The sequence below is a fragment of the Rhinopithecus roxellana genome, chromosome 7 (genome assembly GCF_007565055.1).
Source record: "Rhinopithecus roxellana isolate Shanxi Qingling chromosome 7, ASM756505v1, whole genome shotgun sequence".
Classification (NCBI taxonomy): Eukaryota; Metazoa; Chordata; class Mammalia; order Primates; family Cercopithecidae; genus Rhinopithecus; species Rhinopithecus roxellana.
Window position 1 is genome coordinate 92,573,338 of NC_044555.1, and position 18,296 is coordinate 92,591,633.

Consider the following 18,296-nt stretch of genomic DNA (forward strand, 5'->3'; position numbering starts at 1 on the left):
AGAGAGAGAGGAGAGAAAGAAAGAAGAAAAAAGAAAGAAAAAAGAAAACTAAGAATAAATAAGAAAAAAAAGAAAGAAAGAAAAAAGAAAGAAAAGGAAAAGAAAAGAAAAGAATTTGGCAAGCTGATTCCAAAATTCATATGGAATTGCAAGTGACCCAGAATACTTAAAACAATCTGGAAAAAGAAAAACAAAGTAGGAGGACTCACACTTCCTGACTTCAAATTTTACAACAAATGGTAATCAAGACAGTGCAGTAGTGGTATAAGGATAGACATATACACCAATGGCATAGAATTGAGAGTCCAGAAATAAAACCATGTGTCTATGGTCAACTGATTTTGACAAGAGTGCCAAGACCATTCAATGAGGAAAGAATAGTGTTTTCAACAAATAGTGCTGGAACAACTGCATAGCCACACAGAAAAGAATGACGTTGGATCATGCCCCACACTATATATAAAAATGAACTTGGCCGGGCGCGGTGGCTCAAGCCTGTAATCCCAGCACTTTGGGAGGCCGAGACGGGCGGATCACGAGGTCAGGAGATCGAGACCATCCTGGCTAATACGGTGAAACCCCGTCTCTACTAAAAAAATACAAAAAACCAGCCGGGCGACGAGGCGGGCGCCTGTAGTCCCAGCTACTCGGGAGGCTGAGACAGGAGAATGGCGTCAACCCGGGAGGCGGAGCTTGCAGTGAGCTGAGAGCCGGCCACTGCACTCCAGCCTGGGCGGCAGAGCAAGACTCCGTCTCAAAAAATAAAAATAAAAAAAAATAAAAAAATAAAAAATAAAAAATAAAAAAAATGAACTCAAATGGATCAAAAACCTAAATATGGCCAGGCACGGTGGCTCACGCCTGTAATCCCAACACTTTGAGTGGCCAAGAAGGGTGAATCACCTGAGGTCAAGAGTTTGAGACCCACCTGGCCAACATGGTGAAACCCCATCTCTACTAAAATTACAAAAATTGGCCGGGCGCGGTGGCTCAAGCCTGTAATCCCAGCACTTTGGGAGGCCGAGACGGGCGGATCACGAGGTCAGGGGATCGAGACCATCCTGGCTAACACGGTGAAACCCCGGCTCTACTAAAAAATGCAAAAAAACTAGCCGGGTGAGGTGGCGGGGGCCTGTAGTCCCAGCTACTCGGGAGGCTGAGGCAGGAGAATGGCGTAAACCCGGGAGGCGGAGCTTGCAGTGAGCCGAGATCCGGCCACTGCACTCCAGCCTGGGCGACAGAGTGAGACTCCGTCTCAAAAAAAAAAAAAAAATTACAAAAATTAGCCGAGTATGGTGGCAGGCGCTTGTAATTCCAGCTACCCAGGAGGTTGAGGCAGGATAATCGCTTGAATCTGGGAGGTGGAGGTTGCAGTGAGCCGAGACGGTGCCCTTGCACTCTAGCCTGGGCAACAAAAAGTGAAACTCCGTAAAAAAACAAAACAAACAAACAAAAAAACCCATAAGATTAAATGTTCATGACCTCAGCTTTGGCAAGGAATTGCTATTTATGATACCAAAAGGACAAGCAACAAAATAAAAAAATAGATAAATTTGATCTCATCAAAATGTAAAACAAGGACACCATCATGAAAGTGAAAAAGTCAATCCACAGAATGGGGGAACTATTTTCAGTTCATTAATATTATAAGGGAGTGGTATCTAGACTATATAAAAATCCAATAATAAAAAGAAAAACCAATTAAAAATGGGCAAGGGATCTGAATAGACATTTCTTTGGGGAAGATGTACAAATGGACAATAAACACATGAAAAGTTGCTCAACATCATCAGGGAGATGCAAGGCAAAATTACAATGAGACACCACTTCATACCCATGAGGATGACTATAATTAAAAAGTCAGATAACAAGTATGGGCAAGGGTGTGGAGAAATTGGAATCGTCCTACATCGTTGACGGGAAGGTTAAATGATGCAGCCACTTTGGAAGAGAGTCTGGCAGTTCGTGAAACGTTTAAACAGAAAGTTCTCGTATGACCCAGCAATTCCCCTTCTAGGTATACACCCAAGATTAAGGAAAATATGTGTCCACACAAAAACTTATACAGAAATTGTACAGGAGTGTTTATAGCAGCATCCTTCATAATAACCAAAAGGTGAAAACAACACAAATGTCCATCAACTGATGAATCAATAGACACAATGTGGTATCTCTGTACAGTGGTATATTATTTGGCCATGAAAAGGAATAAAGTACTTGCTGATACATGCTACGACATGGATAAACCTTGAAAACTGGGAGTAAAAGAACCCAGTTACAAAAACCACATATTGTATGATTCTATTAATTTGAAAGTCCAGAATAGGGAAATCTATACAGACAGAAAGTAGATTGTTGCTAAGGGCTGAAGGGAATAGGGAATAGAACAGGGATAGCCAAAGGGCATGGGATTTCCTTTTGAGGTGATGAAAATGTTCCAAAATCGGTAATGGTTGCAGTATCTGTGAACATACTAAAACCACTGAATTCTATATTTTAAGTAGGTGAATTGTATGGTATGCGACTTATAGTACAATAAAGGTGTTAAAAATAACCTGGGGCATTCACAGGGCTCACCTTGTTTGTTTCCCATCTTCCTGGGATCACCATCCTTCATCGCCTACTATTAATATCTAGTGCCTTGAAAACTTACTTCATGTCGTCTGTCTTTATTTGATTCTATTTGGTTGTTTCATTCAGGAGGGTAAATGCAAACCCTGTTGCTCCATCTTAGCCAGAAGTGGAAGTCTCCCTATTTCTTAATTGGAGAAACTGAGGCAGCTAACTGGCTTGCCAAAGTTCACATCAGTCAGGACTATAACCAAAGATTTCCTGATTTCTAATCTGAAGTTGAGACAGAATTGTTTCATGTCTAACTTCCGGGACAACTTGATAGCAGAAGGTTGATTAATCAGGCATAGAAAAATGAAATATGTGTGACTTGACAATCCCTGAAAGGTTCAGATCAGTTATCTGCCTTCCCCTCAATCAAGCAAGTATTTGTCACATACCTATGCACAATGTCTTTTGGGAGACACTACCGGGGATAGAGAAGTCAGTGCTACCATATCTGGCAACAGGGGGATCACCATCTATTTGGGAGAAAAAGCTACACATGAAACATCTCTATGACTCAAATGACTCAACCATGTTTACCTATAATATAATGACTTACTCAACTGTGCAGTCAAGAGAGTCAGGAAGGGTCACAGTGTGTGGCCTTTTCTCAAGAAAGGCTTCCCAGAGGAGGAGGGACGTGGGCTTCAAAAGATAGGCAGCCCCTGACTGGGTAGGGCAGTAAAGGCAGGACATTGTCTCCACAGGACTTATGTCAAAATGTACATGAAGCCTCAGAGGGTTCTTGGCTGAAAAACAACAACAACAACAACAACAACAAAAACACAACACTTGAGCCTTGTGGTAGGGAGGAAGGAAGGGGATGTTGTCCTGTCTAGAGGAAAGACCTACAGGACAGACATAGAAGATTTAATGGAAGTTCTATGGTGAGGAGGATGACGAATAAGGCGTCTTTATGCCTACCGCAAAATCAAATCCTCCTAGGTAGACAGTTATCATAGAAAGCAAAAAGTGTCTTCCCAGGTCATGAAGAGCAGGGCTGTCCACTCAAAGCTGCAAGACAAACACTCTAGACTCTACTCATTCAATCATGCAGTGAGCATGTATTGAACATCTACCATGCACCTGAAGTTGTGTTAGGGGCTGGGGACTCACAGTTGCCTAACACTTGTGGCTTGCCCCAGTTTAGTCTAGATGAGAAGACAGACATTTGGATGATGATGACTATTTTCCTTAGGGAAAGGTGCTCTGTTTCCCCACCCTACTCCCTCTGTCAGTCAACAGAAGTGGCCAAGTCCTTTCCATTTGCAGACCCAATATCAGGGTCAGGGTGGAACAGAGGAAGAGACCTAAAGGCACAACAACCCACAGAGGTTTCTGCTTAATGTTGGGATAACAGGCAACACCCCTGGAAGACCAGCTCAAAGATCTACTTTACAGCCTGTCTCAAAACTCAGGGCCTCCAGGCAGCCTACTTTTCTATATCTGCCCCCCACCACCCTCACCAGAGGCCATCCTGAATGACAGTGATATGTGTGGACATGGTTTAGCTCCTCTAAGAAAGGCCCTTTAGGGGGAACGCCTAGGCCTGCCTCAAGTTTGTAACACCCACAGAGCCTGCCACAGGGCTCTGCACCAGATCGGTGTTTGGTAAATGTTTGCTGAATGACTCAAAAGGCTTTGGAATCACTATCACCATGAATGGTGTTTCTCTTCTACCTGCCTAGGGCTTGACTGCCTACAAAGGGCCTTGCTATCCCCTCTTCCTTTTTCTTGGGATCGTTTCCCTGGCCTCGCGTAAGGTTTCTGCTCTTCCGGCCTAGTGTGATTCTGCTGTGAGGCTGGGGACAATGAGGGATCTCACCCCTCAGGGGAGACCCTGCCTCCGCCCCCCACATACAGGGAGTGACTCGGTCCCTTGCTGGCCTCCTAGTCTACTGTGTCACAGCCGGAGCAGGCTGCGGGTGCTCTCCAAAGACAAACACCAGTGCAGGAGTGCCATCTCCTTCCAGGCTGGGTAAGGCCCACAGTCCTCAAGCCCAGCACTTCCTGCTGCTCCTGGAAGCCACGGGAGGGGTGGGGGACAGTCTGGAATGCTGGTCTCTCTTGGGATTTGACCTTCACTCCCATATTCCATGGGGATCACTGCACAGGCTCTGTGACCTTGAGCTCAGCCCCTGGGATTGGAGTTGCATGTTAGGGCTCCATCCTTCCTGTTGAGCAGGAACTGCAGCCCCACTGGGCCCTGATTCTGGGCAAGTCTGCACCACCACAGGCTCCTTTTCACTTACAGACTCAGCTACCTTGTGGGATTCGAAGAAAGATTATTATCATTAATACCCTCTGTGTGTGCAGGGCCTTGCCATTCACAGAGACACTTCTTCATCATCTTATTGATGTCTCAGGATGGGCATATCAGTTGGGTTTTTCATAAACTATAATTTGAACTCCTTCCTCAGTCATTTTTTCTCTTCTTACTGGTTTTCTAACTCAGTGAGTGGTCCTCCCCCTCCAAAAGTATATTAGTAGTACAAGTATCTCAGAAAAAACAAACACACCCATATATCTTGGTTGACACTTTGAGTCTGATAACACCATGCTCAGCAATTACAGGGCAGGGACACACTCCCTGGTGAGCAAACAGTAGCGTTCAGGGAAAATTGCTATCAAGTATAAGTGTATTATGAGGTCAGAGACCCAATTTACCAAATAGATTGATGAGAGAGTTGCTAGTCACAGTTTGAAAGGGCAGTTATTTTAAAAGACATTCATAAAGTTATTGAATTTGAGTGAATATGCACTTGTTTATTCCCCTGGGTTTTCTGATATAAGTTTATAAAAAGAAAGTGACTAGTTACATCCCACAGCTAATTAGTGGTCTGGACTAAGACGCAAGCCCATTTTTCTTTCCTGAGCCTTGGCCGGTTTATATGAGCCTCCCTGGAATGGAAGGGTTTGCTTACAAACTGCCCATTAAACACTAAAAGTAGAATAGAAGATAAAAGACTGACTTGAAGCTCAAGTATTCCAAAACATAGTACATTGATGACCAGTTCAACATTTAGATAAAGTACTATACCTCTGAAATGAATATTTCCTGCATAGCAGTCAATGGGGAAATGGGACTTGAATTCTGTGAAGTGGCTTTACATACAAAGACCTAGCACCCTGTCTAATGGCATCTTCTGATGAAGTGAACAAAAGATGTCAAGGTGGAAAGCCAGGGTCCTAATTGAATTCTTTAAGCTGTGAGACCTCATACAAATCACTTGGCCTTCCTCAACTTCCATTGATGCTAATATCTAAGTTACTACCAAAGAGAATCAATTGAGCTCATCCAGTCAGTCTCCACATCTGCTCTGTCTTATCCCTAAATGCCTCTTCTCTCCATCCTCTGTTCTCTCCTTAGCTGAGTCCTCTTCATTTTGCTCTCTACACTGTAGCCAAAGAGATCCTTTGAAAAGGCAAACCCAGTTACGTAGCTCATCTGCTCAAAACCCTTCAATAGGTCTCTGTTATTATAATAATAAAAATCCCAATTCCTTACCCTGGTCTACAAGGCCTTTCATGATCTGGCACCTGCTGGTTTCTCTGGACTCATCCCACACTACTACTCCCTCTTAAATCCTAAGCTGTAGCCATAATTAACAGCTGTTCCTGAGTGAGCCAGCTTCTCTCACCTCCAGCCTTTGCACTAGATTCTTGTTGTTCCCAGAACACTCAGTGCCTTGCAGCTCCCACTCCCCCTTTTCTTCTTCTAACGCTGTAATATTCTGTATCTATATTACCCACCTGGGAAACCCTCCCCCAGTCTGAACTGCTTTTCCTCTGTGTCTCCCCCATCACACCCCCGCAGCACCCTATGCTTCTGTCTTCTTAACACTCATCAGCCTGATTAAACGGCCTTTTTTTCCTTGTTGATTTCTCCTACTCACTTCTGCAGGACTGTGTCTTACTCATCATTATGCCCCCAGTGGAGCTCGTTGAATGAATGATGCATGTTTAAATGCTTTGTAAACTGCAACTTGCTACACAAGTGTTAAGTATTATGTAACGTTATTGTGTTCAGATTGCTTGCTTAGTTATTGTTGGCATACTCACCCATTTGATAATAAAGAATATAGTATTTCAAGTACATTATTCTGGCTCCTTCTTAAGCCCAATAGTAACAAAGGTTACTACTTATTGAGCACTTAACCTGGTCTAGGCTCTGCGGTAAGATTTTACATGTACAATCTCATTTACTTATCATTATAGCAATCTTATAAGCAAGGTTCTATTATAAGCATCATCCCTATTTTTCAGATGAAAACACAGCTTGCCCAATGTTACACAGCCAGATTTTGAATCCGGATTTTTCAAGTTCAAGATCCATGCCCTGCCAAAGTCTTCAGATAAGGGAACTATCAACAGAGTGACAAGGCAACCCATAGAATGGGAGAAAATATTTGCAAATCACATAGCCAGTAACGGATCAATATCCAGAATATATAGAGAACTCCTAAAACTCAGCAGCAATTGTTTTCTTTTTTTTCCGAGACGGAATCTCACTCTGTTGCCCAGGTTGGAGTGCAGTGACGCGATCTTGGCTCACTGCAAGCTCTGCCTCCCGGGTTCACGCCATTCTCCTGCCTCAGCCTCCATCGTAGCTGGGACTACAGGTGCCCACCACCACGTCCAGCTAATTTTTTGTATTTTTAGTAGAGACAGGGTTTCATCGTGTTAGCCAGAATGGTCTTGATCTCCTGACTTTGTGATCCGCCCGCCTTGGCCTCCCAAAGCACTGGGATTACAGGCGTGAGCCACCGCGCCCGGCCAGCAATTGTTTTCTTAAAAAAACAAACTGATTAAAAAATGGGAAAAAGCTTGAATAGACCTTTCTCCAAAGAAGATATGAAAATGGCCAAAAAGCACATGAAAATATGTTTAACATCACTAATCATTAGGGAGATGTAAATCAAAACCACAATGAGATACTACTCACACTCATTATGATGGCTACTATAAACAAAACAAAACAAAACAAAAAACAGAAAATAACAAGAGTTGGCCAGCATATGGAGAAATTGGAACCCTTACGTAAGCATTGCTGGTGGGAATGCAGAATGGTGCATACTGTAGAAAGCAGTATGCTGGTTCCTCAAAAAATAAAAAAGAAAAAAGAAAATAGAAGGACAATGTGAACCAGCAATTCCACTGCTGGGTATGTACCCAAAAGAATTAAAATCAAGGTCTCAAAGACATATTTGTATAGTCATGTTCATAGCAGCAGTATTCACAATAGCCAGAAGGCAGAAGTAACCTGTGTCCATCAACAGATGAATTAATGAACAAAATGTGAGATTTACATGCGATGGAATATTACTCAGCCTTAAAAAGGAAGGAAATTCTTGCGGCCGGGTGACACGGCTCATGCCTGTAATCCCAGCACTTTGGGAGGCCGAGGCAGGCAGCTTGCCTGAGCTCAGGAGTTTGAGACCAGTCTGGGCAACATGGTGAAACTCCGTCTCTACTAAAAAATACAAAAAATTAGCCAGGCATGGCAACATGCACCTGTAATCCCAGCTCCTCGGGAGGCTAAGGCAGGAGAATGGCTTAAACCCGGGAAGCAGAAGTTGCAGTGAACTAAGATTGCACCATTGCACTCCAGACTGGGTGATACAGTGAGACTGCATCTCAAAAAATAAATAAATAAATAAATAAAAGGAAATTCTCATATGCTACAATGTGGATGAACCTTGAGGACATTATGCTAAGTGAAATAAGCCAGTTGGAAAAAGACATATATTGTATGAATCTACTTCTTTGAACTGCTTAGAGTAGTCCGATTGATACAGACAGAAAGTAGAATGGTGGCTTACTAGGGGATTGGGGGAAAACGGAATGGGGAATTAATGTTGAATGGGTATAGAATTTTGGTTTTACAAGATGAAAAAAGTTCTGGAGATGAATGATGACGATGGTTGCACAACACTGTGAATGTATTTAATGCCACTGACCATGCACTTAAAAGTGGTTTAAATTATAAATTTTATGTTATGTATATTTTACTACAATTTAATAAAAAGATCTAAGCCCTGATTCTAACCATTTCTCAATCCTGCCAAAGCCTTCAGATAATTTGCTCCTGATGAATGTTTGCTGCTTTCCCTCCAGATAACCTGCCTTTTATTTCTTTTTCCTCCCATGACCAGACTGCTCTGTCTGGTCCTCTAGAGCCTCCACATTGGTGAGTGTCTCTGAAGAGGGCAGGGCCCAGGCTCAAGCCTCCTGCCCACTCTCCACTTGGGAAGAAAATGCTTACTCTGAGAGCAGCCAGCGCAAATTTTACTCATAACCATTAACAGATGGCTGTGCATCCCTTCTGTTCCCAGGAATCACATTTCACATCGGGGCTAACTGCACTGTGCATTTTCCATCACTGGTAGCTAATTCCAACAGTGATGTTGGGCATTGTTATACATCGGTGAAGAACAGACATAAAGAGAGAGGGGAAGTGGCTTGGGCTGAGTCACATAGCAAAGTTAGAACTCCAACCTCCTGGCGACTAACATTGCCCTGGGCTCTGTCCCACACATCTGGCAGCTCAAGACTTGCTCCTTTCTGTACTCTGGGTGACAGACTCCCTGGCTTACCAAGCGGGTCTAACTTGTCTTGCAGAGAAATTAAGCAAAATCTTCTTTGGGATAGTATCTTGCCATCTTTCTGTTTTTAGTGGTTGACAGGCCAGCATCTCCACTTGCTGAAAGACCTTGTGCGCATCATTGATAGTCTCTGGACTCTCAGTTTACCCTTCAGTAAAATGTAGGGAAGAATTATTAATGCCACCACCAAGGGACCTGAGGATGAAGTAGGGAGGGAAGAATTGGGGTAAACTCCTCCAATGTATTCTGCATCATCCTTTACATGGGTGAACATCAAATTTAACTGAGCATCACAATCACATGGATAGCCTTTAAGAATACAAATTCCTGGCTGGGTGCGGTAGCTCACGCCTGTAATCCCAGCACTTTGGGAGGCTGAGGTGGGTGGATCACCTGAGGTCAGGAGTTTGAGACTAGCCTGGTCAACATGGCAAAACCTCGTCTCTACTAAAAATACAAAAATTAGCCGGGTGTGGTGGTGCATGCCTGTAATCCCATCTACTCGGGAGGCTGAGGCAGGAGAATCGCTTGAACCTGAGAGGTGGAGGTTGCAGTGAGCTGAGATCCTGTCACTGCACTTGACCAGTCCAGCTTACTTGGAATTTGTCCCGACCTGCAGGACAGTCGAACGGGCCCTGGAAGGGGGAGTGGGAATGGAGGAGACAAGAAAACACGAGAAATGGAGACAAGACAAATAGCCTGATCAAATCTCGTTTATTGAATGTAGGGTCATGCCTTTTTTTTTTTTTTTTTGAGACGGAGTCTCGCTCTGTCGCCCAGGCTGGAGTGCAGTGGCCGGATCTCAGCTCACTGCAAGCTCCGCCTCCCGGGTTTACGCCATTCTCCTGCCTCAGCCTCCCAAGTAGCTGGGACTACAGGCACCCGCCAACTCGCCCGGCTAGTTTTTTGTATTTTTTAGTAGAGACGGGGTTTCGCCGTGTTAGCCAGGATGGTCTCGATCTCCTGACCTCGCGATCCACCCATCTCGGCCTCCCAAAGTGCTGGGATTACAGGCTTGAGCCACCGCGCCCGGCCGGGTCATGCCTTATATAGGCTGGCAGAGGAAGAGGTTGAGCCAGGGCGGTGACAGGAGGCTGGGCTTACTCAAATTACAATTGCGCATGCGCCTTGGGTTTGTAATTTTCCCGGGCACGGGGTCGCGCCTGCGCCGTAGGCTGCGTATCTTCCTGGGCGGGAAAATGTCTGCGCGCGCGCGGGAAAGGTTGGCGCGCGCGGGAACAATTTAGGCGCGCGCGGGAAAAGCTTTGGGCGCGCGCGGGAACAGTTTAGGCGCGCGCGGGAAGGGTCCGCAATAAAGAACCCGGAAATGTGCCGTCTTGTCTCCGCTTTGCGGAGATCAAGCAACAGAGGTCGGCCAATTCCGGGCCTCATGGCTCCGGACAGGAATTCTCTTTTTCCTGGGCCACCTATCCCCCAATATAAAGGAAGTCCCCTGGTATTGAGCCTCAGGGTGGTCTTTCACTTCTCTATTTAAATCCTCTCCAACCTAGCTTAAAGGCACCTTTTCCATGAGACTGCATTGCAGTCTATCCCCTTTGAGGGCTTCCGTGGACACACTGTTCCCTTAATTTTGGCACTTCTTACAGACGGCCTGTTAGTTTTTAAATCTTTGTCTCTTGTTTCCTGTTAGCTACTAGAGGATAAGGATTGTGTGATATCCTATTATTGCCCTACAAATGGCAGCTCCATTAGCACATATGTTCGATAAATATTTGTTGAATCGATGAAAATCTTGTAGGTGAGAAATCTGAAATAATTCTTACAATAAGTAAGAAGAAGGAGATGCGGGAGTTCGAAACCAGCCTGACCAACATGGAGAAACCTCGTCTCTACTAAAAAAACACAAAATTAGCTGGGCGTGGTGGTGCATGCCTGTAATCCCAGCTACTCGGGAGGCTGAGGCAGGAGAATCACTTGAATCCAGGAGGTGGAGGTTGCAGTGAGCCAAGATCGCACCATTGCACTCCAGCATGAGCAAAAGAGTGAAACTGTGTCAAAAAAAAAAAAAAAAAAAAAAAAAAGAAAGAGATTTTCTGTGCTCTTTAGCTTTCAGATCACATGGAAAAAATTCTATAAACAAAGAGACAAAGAGATATGAACCCTAGCTTCCAATTTGGCTGTATCAAATTCATTATTACCTGTGGCAAGTCACTTGCCTTCTCTAGTGTTCAGTTGCCTCATTTGTGAAACCAGAGCTGACGTGTAAGCTAACTTTCCTCCCTCCCTCCCTTCCTTCCTTCCTTCCTTCCTTCCTTCCTTCCTTCCTTCCTTCCTTCCTTCCTTCCTTCCTTCCTTCCTTCTTTCCTTTCTTCCTTCTTTCCTTCCTTTTCTTTCCTTTTTTTTTTTTTTTTTGACAGAGTCTTGCTCTGTCGCCCAGGCTGGAGTGCAATGGTGTGATCTTGGCTCACTGTAACCTCCACTTCCTGGGTTCAAGCAATTCTGCCTCAGACTCCTCAGTAGCTGGGATTACAGGCACGCACCACCACGCCCAGCTATTTTTTTAATAAAAAAAAAATTCTTAGTGGAGATGGGGGTTCACCATGTTGATCAGGCTGGTCCTGAACTCCTGGCCTCAAGTGATCCACCCACCTCGGCCTCCCAAAGTTCTGAAATTACAGGCGTGAGCCACCATGCCCGGCTAAACTTTCTTTCAGTTGTGGGTTTTGGGTACTCTGTATATAGCAAGGGGAGGTCTTGCTTTCCATATTGATACCATTAATGTCCATGGTTCCTTTTTTTCCCCCTGTAAGGACTGCAGATTTATGGGTCACCCCAGTTTATAAAATGAGAATATCAAATACAGAACAAATGCATGCTTTGGCCAAGCTTCCAGGCATAGAGTGTGTGCATGTGTATATGTGCACGGGGTTGCTTACACAGTGTGTGCATATGTATGTGTGCACGGGGTTGCTTACACCTTACCACAGGTCTCTGGCTTTGAATGGACTCTTTCCTCCCAGAGTTGCTCAGCAGTCCTTTCCAAGTACGAGACTGTCAACCATTTGTTATTTGTGTGCCCAGTCTCTGCTTTGTGAATGACCACAGTGCATGGCATTCCAACTGTTTCCTCTTGTCCCTCTGCACACTCCTAGGGCCAGAATGTTCACTGGCATGTTCAGTAAGATCTGTTCAAGCACTGTCCTGCTTATGTCACTGGAGGAGATATACTAGTCCTTGCCCTCTGAAGCTTCTAGCCTACATGGGAAGCCAGTACAAGGATGTGTGTATGTGGGGAAAGATGCACTATCATATGTGAGGGAGAGCCTGGGAGTTATGTGCTGCTTTTTTTTTTTTTCGCCCAGGCTGGAGTGCAGTGGTGTGATCTTGGCTCACTGCAACCTGGGTTCAAATGATTCTCCTGCCTCAACCTGGGTTCACTGCTTCCTGGGTTCAAACGATTCTCCTGCCTCAGCCTCCCAAGTAGCTGGGATTACAGGCGTGCACCATGATGCCCTGCTAATTTTTTTTTTTGTATTTTTAGTAGAGACGGGGTTTTGCCGTGATCCACCTGCCTCAGCCTCCCAACGTGCTGGGATTACAGGCATGAGGCTCAACACCCGGCTGCTGCTTTGATGTGTCTCCAGTATCTAGAACAGTCCTTGGTATGTGGAAGATGCCCAACAAATACATGAAAACGTGTGAAAATTGCTATGGTTTTCAAACTTGATATTGTAAGGGACAGTTTTTCTTCAATGAAATCATACCTGGAGGCTCACTTATGTGAAACAGATGGATACAATACTGCTCTGCTTGAAGGGAGCTAGGATCAAAGCCTGCCTGCTTGTCTCCTCTGAGCCCCAGAGAGATTCTTAAGAGCCCAGTTGGGAAACTACTAGTTGAAAATGAGAGGCAGCTCAATCCTTGCTCTCTCTTCTTGGTTAACCTTAGCCACAAGGTGATCCTAGCAAAATAAATGGAGGTTTAGAGAATCTGACACTCCAAAGGGAATATGTGCACCTGAAAAAGATAGTGTTAATCTCCCCCTTCCCCTCATTCCAGGGAGTCTCCAGTTAGTAAGAGCAGAGGGAAGGAAGTTCTGAGTAGACTTCTGAATTGGTTCACAAATGTTTATCAATATAATGGTAATATTTGTTTAACTTAAAGAAAGAAAGAAAACCACTGTGATAATGTTTTTCAGTGTTCAGTAGAAACCCACTTGGTGTTGTCCTACAGGCAGTCTTGATTACAATGTAAAATTCCCTGTGGAGTCTGGTCAGTGAGTAGCTACTACTGCCATTTACACCAAAGTACCTTGCATTATCCAGAACGCTATTAACATTCCTGACCAAGTTCACCGTCAACCTCATGCACCGGCAGCCAAGAGGGCCTGCCTAGGGAGAGCTTCTCTTCTCCATGCCTGCAAGACTGTGACTCTCTACCTGACCTGGCCCTCTCTTAGCCTTCCTACCATAACAGGGCAAGGGAGGGGAATCAACCCAGGGGATATTCCCTTGTCAAGGTCATCCACGGAGCAAAGCACATCCCAGATTTGCATCTAGGAAACAATTTTGGGTAACAGACATATGTATATTTTTTAGATATGTCAAAGGGATAAAGCTCTTTAATTAAGATGGTTTCATCATTATCTATCTCATGAATCCCTACCTTCCCCATCAAGTGTCCTTCCTCACAGGTGCCTGAAGGGGCAGGCAGATAATTAGTGCTGGGGATCTCATTTGATAGTAGGGGAAACTGAGAGGTGAAAAGAGCCCCCCTCAGTTAGATAGCAAGTCACCAGGAACCCCAACTTCTCCCCTACTGCGTGGCACGGCCACCTCCTCCGCCTCTTAGCCAGTCCTCCAACTTCTACATCTTAAAAATCTAGCTCAGGGGCCGGGCGTGGTGGCTCACACCTGTAATCCTAGCACTTTGGGAGGCTGAGGTGGGCGGATCACCTGAGGTCGGGACCTGAGTTCAAGACAAGCCTGACCCACATGGAGAAACCCTGTCTCTACTAAAAATACAAAAACATTAGCTAGGTGTGGTGGTGCATGCCTGTAATCCCAGCTACTTGGGACGCTGAGGCAGGGGAGTCCCTTGAACCCAGGAAGTGAAGGTTGCGGTGAGCTGAGATCGTGCCATTGTACTCCAGCCTGGGCAACAATAATGAAACTCAGTCTAAAAAAAAAAAAAAAAAAAAAAAAAAAAAAAAAAAAAAAAAAAAAATTTAGCTCAGGTCTGACCCGACTAAACGGACAGCCTTCCATTGACTTCCTATCCCCTCAACCCGCGTTAAAGCCACCATCTACAGCATTTGGACTAGTCACTTGTACTTAAGTAACTGAGTACTAGTCATTTGTACTTAAGTAACATGAAATTTGGTCTTAGGATCAAAGCCACTCAAGGTTAGAGCTGGAGGGAACCTTGGAGATTAAGAGAAACTAAGGTTTGGAGAACCCACCTAAGGTTTCATAGCAAATATGTGACAAATCCAAGGCTTCAAGCCAATTTTTCCAATGTGTTCCTCATGCTTTCTTGGCTACAACTAGTTTCTCTATTTCTTCTTCTTCCTCTCCCTCTCTCTCCTTCTTCTTCTCCTTCTCCTTTTCCTTCTTCTTCTCCTTCTCCTTCTCCTTCTTCTTCTTGTGTGTGTGTCTTTTTTCCCCTATATGATGCTTCCTTTCTGCCCTGTGACGCTCTCCCCCTGTCCTGTCTTATTAGAGACAGGCTCTACAGCTAGCTGCATAGTACCTGTTCTCTGGGACCTTGGTGTTGACCTAAGGCTGGTTTAACTACCTAAAGAGAAGCAGAGCGCTGAGGGGGCCTGCCATAATCCAGCTCTGAAACATGACTTAATCCCAAGTAAGATAAGCTCTGACATTTGTTCAGAAGGAAAAATGATGGATTCTAAAGTTTGGCTTCTCCAAGGTCATCCAGCTAAGAGATGGCTGCAGCAGGAGGCAACAATAGGTCTTCAGGCCCCTGGGGCGGCACCCTAGCACTGCCCAAGAGCCTGCAGGCTCTGAAGGCCAACTGAGCCAGCGGCAAGCCTAGTCGCTGCCTCCCTGCTTGGAGCAGTGCGACCATACCGTTTTCTGTCGGCTCATTTGTGAGCTTAGTTTCCATCCTAAATGTGGGGATTCAAGGGAGGCAAAGAGTGTGCGGTTGGCCACCCTGCTCGCCTTCAGGAAGTGTGTGGGACACCGTCGAGGCCCCCTAGCCATTGTAAACCAGGCACTGAGGCTCGTGCCCAGTTGTACCCCTCCCGCGCAGCGCTCAGGAGCGACAAACCTGGAGGCTATTCAGTCGGTCACTGGGCTGTGCCAGGATTCGCGGACTTTCTCCTGAGCAGCGCTCTCAGTTAGCGTCTTCCGCCTGCCACTCTCGCACGCCCCCAGAATACCCACCGACCCCAGCAGGCCGGGTACTCCCGGCCGCGCGCATCCGGCCAGTGGCTCCAGGGGCGGGCCTGGTATGTCTCCAGCTGGGCGCCCGCCGCCCGCCCCAGCGCTAGTTCTGGCGTTGGGGGGAGAGAGGTAAGGAGGGGAGTTGGCGGGGCATCTCCCTCCCAGGGCTGAGCTGGCAAGTGCATCTTCTCTGCGAGTTCCCCACTGTCCAGCGAGCGCTGCCCAACTTCTGCGCCGGTGGGACCCGCTGTTCTGAGTCGCTCTTGGCACAGAAGACCAAGCACCCTCAGAAACCGCATTTACCACATTTGTGAGGCTCCTGAGAGAAGGCAAGAACCCCAGGCGGGGCTCCCAGGGCTCTCGGGCTGGAGCTGGGTTGTGTGTGTGTGTTGGGGAGGGGGCGGGAGGGGTTCATGGATACCCCACCCAACCTGCTTCCTTTCCCTGACAGCAGCCATCTCCCCCAAAAGGGAAAGCCTTGGGCGTCCCGGAAGACCCCGCGGACTGTGCACCTCGAGGTACCAGCCTCTCCTAGGAGGAGTAGGGGGCCGCTGGTCAGCGGCTGGCAGAGGGGACCTGTTTGCTGGCCCGTTTGGAGGTGGGATGGGGTGGGATTTGGAGACTGAGAAGCCCAAGAGAACACATTGAGTTTCTCCCCACCCCCCAACTCCACTTCCGAAAAAGAACCAGGTGGCGAGGAGGAATAAGGCGAAGTGTAAACACAAACAACCTCAAAAAGAAGCCAAGAAAAGCGAAGCCCAAAGAAGCAAGAGCAGCACTGTTACAAAACTGTTTGGTTTTGTAACAATTTCCCCGCCACCGGCCAATGAGCAGCGTGGCGGCACGTCACGTGGTACAGTTTTATATAACACTTTGCTGAGACAAGACAGTTATTAGGCGGCGCGGGGCGGCCGGCATGGAGCTCCCGGAGGCGCGGCAGGGTCCGGAGCTCGGTGGCACGGCGGCGGTGGCTGCCCCGATTTTCTCCAGCTGCCACTCTTTGCTTTGTGTCCCCAGTCCCTAGACGCCTCTTCCCCTCCCGTGTCCCTCTTCCTATGGAGTCATTACGGACCGAACAGATGCTGAGCTTGCCCGCCGAGGTCAGCAGCAACAACTTGGAGCGGGCGGAGCGAGGGGCACCAGCGGCCCAAGTAGACATGGGCTCCCACCGAGAGGCGGCTGCAGAGGGCCCCGCACCTCTACCGACGCGGGAGCCAGAGCAAGAGCAGTCTCCGGGGACCTCAACGCCGGAGAGCAAAGTCCTGCTCACGCAGGCAGACGCCTTGGCGTCCCGGGGGAGAATCCGGGAAGCCCTCGAGGTGTATAGACAGCTCTCCGAGCGGCAGCAGCTGGTGGCTGAGCAGCTGGAGCAGCTGGTGCGCTGCCTGGCGGAGAAAGTCCCGCAAGGCGAGGCGCTGGCGCCAGCGCCCCCGGGCGAGGGTAGCACTGCAAGCGGCGCCGTGGCGGCGGAAGAGACGGGGCCCGCCGCAGCCGCGGCGGCCACCGAGGTGTGGGACGGCTTTAAGTGCCGGAAATGTCATGGGTTTCTATCAGACCCCGTGTCCTTGTCGTGTGGCCACACCTTTTGTAAACTGTGCCTGGAACGTGGGCGGGCCGCCGACCGGCGCTGTGCGCTGTGCGGGGTCAAGCTCTCCGCGTTGATGGTGGCCACTGGGCGGGCGCGTGGATCCCGGCGGGCTGGGCAGCAGCCGCCGCCGCCGCTGCGAGTCAACGTGGTGCTCAGCGGCCTCCTCGGCAAGTTGTTCCCAGGCCCGGCGCGGGCGTCGCAACTCCGGCACGAGGGCAACCGGCTGTATCGCGAGCGCCAGGTGGAGGCGGCGCTGCTCAAGTACAACGAGGCAGTTAAGTTGGGTGAGTTCAACGCGCTGCCGGGCCGGGGCTGGGGCTCGGTGACTACACGAGGGAGCGGGAGAACAAACCCCCTAGCGAGATGGGATTTGGACCAGGGCAGAAAAGGGGGCAGGGGACCCATGGACTGTGGCCGGGGTGGGGGAGGGGTGCTTCTGGGACTGGGTCTCTGAGTTTGTCCTGTTTTCACTGCTTTAGCTGTCTTTTACTGTGTTTGTGTTGATCTCGGTTGCTTTTTGTCTTTTCCTGCTATTTGTTAGCTTTCGTGTTCCTGTTTCTCAGTCCCCATTCCTGTCTGTGTCTCCTTGCTTCTGGTTCTTTTTCTCCGTCTCTTTGCATCTTTGTCACTGTTTCTTTCTTGCTCGGTGTCACTGTCTGTTTTTCTGACTCTCCTTCTCCCACTGCACTTCTGGCCTCCTCTTACACCTGCTCGCACCTTCCCAGGGATGAGAGGAACTTCGCGCGCTCCTCGCACTCGCGCCCGGTCCTCCGGGCTGTAGCCAGCAGGAGATGTCCGGTCGGCGCCTGCGTCCACCGCTCGCGCCGCCGGGTGTTGCCCCTTCCGGGCCCCTGGCTCCCTGTGGGGTGGGTCCGGCGTGGAATTAGGTCAGGAGAGCACTGGTTGCATAAGGGCCGCGAGCGGCCCGGGTCGGGCGCCCCTCCCCCGCGCGAGCGGGCGGGATTGTGTAACCGCTGAGGTAACTGAAGTGGGCCACCACGCTCGCTTCGGAAACCATCCCACGAGCGTGTGCGGGGGGAGGGGGAGCGCTTGCGCCCCGCTGCCCTGTGACTCATTGTCACCGCTTCCTATCACACGATCCTAGGCTGAAATAGATGT

At 47.9% G+C, this 18,296-nt stretch overlaps 1 protein-coding gene and 1 pseudogene across 3 annotated transcripts in view; one reads left to right on the forward strand and one right to left on the reverse strand.

The window, feature by feature from the left end:
- Positions 1-15,888, reverse strand: part of LOC104664112 — a 61,016-nt pseudogene extending 45,128 nt beyond the window's left edge.
- A 595-nt stretch (positions 15,889-16,483) lies between these two features.
- Positions 16,484-18,296, forward strand: part of LONRF3 (LON peptidase N-terminal domain and ring finger 3) — a 45,225-nt gene continuing 43,412 nt past the window's right edge. For 2 of the 3 annotated variants that reach the window (XM_030934409.1, XM_030934411.1), the window contains exon 1: positions 16,484-17,461. In XM_030934409.1, coding sequence (XP_030790269.1) covers positions 16,645-17,461 — 817 coding nt within the window. In that variant the 5' untranslated portion in view covers positions 16,484-16,644. The remainder of the gene's footprint in view (positions 17,462-18,296) is intronic. The other variant, XM_030934410.1, reaches the window with a different exon arrangement.